Source organism: Cervus canadensis, chromosome 4 (assembly GCF_019320065.1).
Source record: "Cervus canadensis isolate Bull #8, Minnesota chromosome 4, ASM1932006v1, whole genome shotgun sequence".
Classification (NCBI taxonomy): Eukaryota; Metazoa; Chordata; class Mammalia; order Artiodactyla; family Cervidae; genus Cervus; species Cervus canadensis.
Genome location: NC_057389.1, coordinates 66,269,124 through 66,275,938, shown reverse-complemented (window position 1 = coordinate 66,275,938; position 6,815 = coordinate 66,269,124). Strand labels below are relative to the sequence as shown.

Genomic DNA, 6,815 nt, shown 5'->3' with positions numbered 1-6,815 from the left:
AAATGACAGCAGAAAAAAAAAATGACAGCAAAGCAGTGTTAACATTTCAGGGAATTAAATATATAATTAAGTTTATTCTTATATAAATAAAGTATACACAAATTATGTTTATTTCATAATGAATAAAATAATTAACTTGTTCAGCAAATAAATGCCCATCATGTAAAACATGCCCAATTAAAAAACTGAGGGTCCATTGGCTTTACTTGGAAAATATAGCAAAAAAGGAATATGCTTATCTTATTATACAGTTAAATGTAAAGGAGGTTGAGATTTATGCCAATTTTTCTTTCTTTTAACTCTATCTCTTATTTATTTATATTTGTTTATTAATTTATTTTAGGTAAAGCAAGAATTTCATGATGGGATATGAGAATCACACTTCCAGCAGTGACTTCATTCTTTTGGGATTCTTCTCTTCTTCCCAAACAAGTCTGATTTTCCTCTCCTTTATAGTCATCATTTTTATTGTAACTATAGCAGAAAATACAATGATGATTATCCTTATCCACAGGGAATCAAGACTCCACACTCCAATGTATTTCCTGCTCAGCCATCTCTCTTTTATGGATATCTTGCATACTAGCAACATTGTTCCCAAAATGATCGCTGACTTTCTGTCAGGCAGCAAAACTATTTCATTTGCAGCTTGTGGCTTCCAGATATTTCTATCCCTTACCCTCTTGGGTGGTGAGTGCCTTCTCCTGGCAGCAATGTCCTATGATCGCTATGTAGCCATCTGTCACCCACTGCGCTACCCCATGCTTATGAATGACTATGGCAGCGTTCTCATGGCTGGAGGGGCCTGGTTTATTGGGATAATCAACTCCATAGTTCACACAGCTTACACACTTCACTTTCCCTTTTGTGGCTCAAGAGCCATTGACCACTTTTTCTGTGAAGTCCCTGCCATGTTGGTGTTGTCCTGTGTGGACACAACACGCTATGAACAAGCAGCTTATGCAAGCGGCATCATTTTCCTGTTTATCCCTTCCTCTCTAATCTGTGCATCTTATGTCCAAATTCTCCTTACTGTCCTCCAAATGAAATCAAAAGAGGCAAGGAAAAAGTCATTTTCTACCTGTTTCTTCCACATGATTGTGGTCATAATGTACTATGGGCCTTTTATTTTCACATACATGAGACCTAAAAAGTACCACACTCCAGGCCAGGATAAATCCCTGGCAATATTCTATACAATCCTCACACCATCTTTCAACCCAATTATCTACAGTATCAGGAATAAAGATGTCTTAGATGCAATGAAAAATATGCTCAGAAGTAATTTTCCCCATAAAATGTTATAGGGAAAAAGGTTAAAGTATATATTGTTGTCTATTTCCATAATAAATATTTAGAGGATACCTGTTATTCAAATCTCTAGAAAGTCTTTATCTCTTCAGGTGTGCAAAGATGGATATTTCTGAAATATTGATAATAGTAAAGCTGTTACAGATGTTTGTTTTATAAATACATATATCTAAAATTGTATCTGTCTCTCTATGTTGCCAATCATAATCACTAAACCTCCAATTATAGTACATCAAAGATGACTAAAGGTTAATTTTATTTTCCCACTAAAATCGTACAAATTTGTAAAAATTATCTTTTATGATATAATCGCATCATATATAGATATATACATATATGATATATGTGAGAGAGAAATTAATTTGATTTCTGTATTTTTATGAAACTATAAAATGATATTTCAAACCTTAAAGTAAATTATCAATAATTTATAAAAAGTCATAAGTGAAAAAGGTGAAGGTGGCAAAATATGGAAACTTGAAGTTATGAGATAAATAAGTCCTGGGGAATTAATGAACAGCATGGTGATTACAGTTAAAAATGCTATATCATATATTTGAAAGGCACAAAGAGAGTAGACTTTTAAGAGATCACAAGAAAATATTGTACAGTTTTGCAAAACACACACCCTATGAAGACTGACTAGACCTATAGTTAGCAAGGAGTTTAAATTAGTAATTAAGATTTCCCAACAAAGAAAATCTGTAAACCAGATAATGTCACTGGTTAATTTTAGCAGTCATATATAACAGAATTAATGTCAGTTATTTTCCATATCATCCCAAAAACCAGAGGAGGAGATATCACTTATTATCTCATTCTATGAGGTCATAATTACACTGATTCTATAAGAAAAGACATTGAGGGCAGGGGTCCTAAGATGGCGGAGGAATAGGACAGGGAGACCACTTTCTCCCCCACAAATTCATTGAAAGAACATTTGAATGCTGAGCAAATTCCACAAAACAACTTCTTAATTCTGGCAGAGGACATCAGGCAACCAGAAAGGCATCCCATTGTCTTTGAAAGGAGGTAGGATAAAATATAAAAGACAAAAAGAGAGACAAAAGAGGTAGGGACAGAGATCCATCCCCAAGAAAGGAGTCTTAAAAGAGAAGTTTCCAAACACCAGGAAACACTCTCACCACTCTCACCCGCAGATCTGTGGGGAATCTTAGAATCTCAGAGGGCAACATAACTGGAAGGAAAAATAAATAAATAAAACCCATAGATTATGTGCCTAATGGCAACTCCCAGCGCTTGCAGCTAGCAGGGCCTGAACAGGGAGGCATGGCCTGCATTGCTTAGGGTAAGGACAGGGTCCGAATGCCCTGAGGGCAATCTGAGGGAACTGATATGAGATAGCAACACAGACTGTGGGATAGCCAGAGAGAGAGAAAGAGAGAGAGAGAGAGAGAGAAAATTTAAAAAAAAGAGAAAGAGAACTATCCTGCGAAGAGTCCTAACCTGAGGCACTGCCAGGCCCGCTCACAGAACAAAGGACTGAGCAAATACCAGGGGAGAGCTAGCAGGCTGCGGATAACCAAGAGTTCTTGAGATTCTGGACGGTTGACATCCGCCGGGAGGGTTGCAGCCAGAGATCAGCTCCCCAGAAGAGACACAGGGCACACCTGAGAAGGCACGCCCAGTTTTACACCCAGAAAACCAAGCGATTGGAACGGGGCGGGGGGTGGGGGGAGGCGATAAGACTTACTGCCTGCCTGGGGGTGACTGCGCTCGCCAAGCACCTGGTCACCTGAGCTGCTCGGACCTGGGAAGGGCACAAAACGCAGGCCCAACCGAGTCTGCGCCTTTGGGGAGTACTCGAGACCTTGAACCTGAGAGGCTTAGACCTGGAAACTGCAGGCAACCCAGGGCCTGCCTCAGACAGTTCCCCACAGAGCAACCTGGAGCCTGAGCAGTGTAGGCGGGGAAAGCGCACACGCCCTGAGTGGGGGCAACCCCAGTGCAGCTGAGACGCTGCGAGCACTCCCCACACACGCCAGTCAGGTTTGTTTGCAGTGTTCCCCCCTCCCCACAGCACGACTGAACAAGCGAGCCTAAATAAGTGACCACCACCGCCCCCTTGTGTCAGGGCAGAAGTTAAACACTGAAGAGACCAGCAAACAAGAAGCTGAAATAAACAGAGGGAACTGCTTTGGAAGTGACAGGTGCAAAAGATTAAAACCCTGTAGTTAGCACCGATACATTGGAAGGGGCCTATAAATCTTGAAAAGTATAAGCCAGATCAAGGAACTATCTGAAAATGAACTGACCCCACAACAGCTCCAGAGAAATTCCTAGATATATTTTAACTATTACCATTTTTTAAATTTTTAACTTTTTTAATTTTTATTTTATTTTTAAGTCCTCTATTACTCCTTTAATTTTCATTTTTATAACCTATTACCTTGAAAAAAAGACCCAATTTATAAAGAAAACTTATATATATATAATTATAAAATATATATATTATATATATGTTATATATTTGTATTTATAATTTTTGTGACTTTGTTTTGTTTTGTTTTAATATTGTATTTTTGAGAATCTAAACTCTACTCTAGATTTTTAATCTTTGCTTTTTGGTATTTGTTATCAATTTTATACCTTTAAGAACCCAATCTTCAGTACCCATTTTTAAGTAGGAGTGAGATTACTGGTTTGATTTCTCTCTCCCCCTTTTGACTCCAAAAGTCTACAAGCAATAAATGCTGGAGAGAGTGTGGAGAAAAGGGAACCCTCTTACACTGTTGGTGGGAAAGCAAATGAGTACAGCCACTATGGAGAACAGTGTACAGATTCCTTAAAAAACTGGAAATAGAACTGCCATATGACCCAGCAATCCCACTGCTGGGCATACACACTGAGGAAACCAGAACTGAAAGAGACGTGTACCCCAATGTTCATCACAGCACTGTTTATAATAGCCAGGACATGGAAGCAACCTAGATGTCCATCAGCAGATGAATGGATAAGAAAGCTGTGGTACATATACACAATGGTATATTACTCAGCCATTAAAAAGAATACATTTGAATCAGTTCTAATGAGGTGGATGAAACTGGAGCCCATTATACAGAGTGAAGTAAGCCAGAAAGAAAATCACCAACACAGTATACTAACACATATACATGGAATCTAGAAAGATGGTAACGATAACCCTATATGCAAGACAGCAAAAGAGACACAGATGTATAGAACAGTCTTTTGGATTCTGTGGAAGAGGGCGAGGGTGGGATGATTTGGGAGAATGGCATTGGAACAGGTATATTATCATACACAAAACGGATCGCCAGTCCAGGTTCAATGCATGATACAGGGCGCTCAGGGCTGGTGCACTCAGATGACCCAGAGGGATGGGATGGGGAGGGAAGAAGGAGGGGGGTTCAAAATGGGGAACACATGTACTCCCGTGGTGGATTCATGCCAATGTATGGCAAAACCACTACAATATTGTAAAGTAATTAGCCTCCAATTAAAATAAATACATTTATATTTTTTAAAAAGGAAAAGACATTGATATGAATAAAGGCCTTTAGACAACATTCTTAACTAAATACCAGCAAAAAATTCATCAATTTTTTGAGTATATCAAAAAGATTACACACAATCACCTGATTTGATTTAATCATAAAATACAAGAAATGTTCACCATAGGAAACTAAACATACATAATGCATCATCTTACTTGAATGAGAGGGGAAATAAAATACATGATACTCTAAATCCATGAAGGAAAGAAGGGGTTTGACAAGACTTAACACCCTTCAATGATAAAATAACCCAACAATCTGGAACTAGACAAAGAAAATCCTCAACATATAAAAGATTGACATGAAAAAAAGCATAGTTGATCTTATGCTTAATTGTGAAAAGCTGAATGCTTTTCCTCGAAGTACAGAAAGAAGTCAAATATGCCCACTTCCACCAATTCTGTTCAACACAGTGTTGAGGGTTTCAGCTAGAGCAATTAGGCTAAAGTATCAAAAGATATCCAAGTTGAAATAAAATGAGTAAGTCCATCTATTTATTGACGATGTTATATTATCCTAAATATTCCTAAAGATCACACACACACACACACAGTTAAAGTTAATAAACAGGGTCAGCAAAGTTGTAAGATACAAAATAAAAAACAAAAATCAGTTGTGTTCTTTACCCTAGCAATAAACATGTTAAAAGAAAGTTTAGAAAACAATTCCATCTACCATAACATAAACAAAATACTTTGGAAAATTCCAACTAAGAATATGAAACACTTACATGGTGATATCTATCAATCATTCCTGAAATAATTAAAGGAGATAAAAATAAGTACCTTTATACTCCATGTTCATGGATTGGGATAATAATATTCTTACAATAATAAGAATATCCAGAACTACCTACAGAGTCAATGAATTCCTTATCAAAATCCCCATGATTTTTTTCTGCAAAATAGGGAAGCATACTCTAAAATTAATGTTGAATAATAATGGAATTTAATCTTCAAATAGAAAAACAATTTTTCATTCTTATTTCAAAACTAATTACATATATATGTGTGTGTATATATATATATATATATATATATATATATATATATATAACTAATTAAAGTAGCTTACATACAAACAGACCAATAGATGAATTAAATAGAATAGAGGAATCATAAAGGAATCCTCAGGTGTAAGATTATGCAATTTTCAGCAAGGCTGCCAAGACTATTCATTAAGGAAAGGACACTATTTTCAATGAATCATAATAAGAAAACTGAATTTTGGAATGCAAAAGAAGAATATGGAACCATTATCCATACAACATTTAAAAATTAACTCAATTTTCTCAATTGTCTCAATGCATGAGACAAGTGCTCAGGCCTGGTGCACTGGGAAGACCCAGAGGGATCGGGTAGAGAGGGAGATGGGAGGGGGGATCGGGATGGGGAATACATGTAAATCCATGGCTGATTCATGTCAATGTATGACAAAACCCACTACAATATTGTAAAGTAATTAGCCTGAAACAAATAAAAAAAAAATTAACTCAAAATTGATTAAAAGCTTAAAAATAAGCATTGAATCTATAAAAACCATTGGAATAAACAGAGAAGAAAAGCTTTATTACATTGAGCTTAGCAAATATTTGTGGGTATGACAAGAAAACACAGATGACAAAAGGAAAATTAATTTATTTAATTAAATAAATGAAAGGAAATTGTGCATTTAAGAACATTCTCAGTAGATTAAAGAGAGAAAATAATATAATTAGAAAAAAATATATATCTTATGAAGGAAAATATCCAGAATGTATAAATAAATCTTAGCATTAAAAAAAATTGTTCAACAACAAATATTAAAAAACAACAAAACCAAATTAAAACATGAGTGAAAAATTTGAGTACATATTTTTCTAAAATGTATAGAAATACCTGATAAGCACATGATAAGATGGCTAGCATCATTAGTCATTAGGGAAATCCATATCAAAACCACAATGGAATAACCCTTCAAAGTTAGAGT

The 6,815-nt window shown here is 36.1% G+C and overlaps 1 protein-coding gene across 1 annotated transcript; it reads left to right on the top strand.

Moving 5' to 3' along the window:
* The first annotated feature begins 359 nt into the window (after nucleotides 1–359).
* Nucleotides 360–1,307, top strand: LOC122439422 (olfactory receptor 2AJ1-like). The gene has a single exon (XM_043464464.1). It carries the CDS (start codon nucleotides 360–362, stop codon nucleotides 1,305–1,307), a length of 948 nt encoding a protein of 315 aa, XP_043320399.1.
* Nucleotides 1,308–6,815: the final 5,508 nt, after the last annotated feature.

What these genes read in the sequence shown, in the direction of transcription:
- LOC122439422 (XM_043464464.1), top strand. Translation starts at nt 360, where the DNA reads ATGATGGGATATGAGAATCACACTTCCAGCAGTGACTTCATTCTTTTG.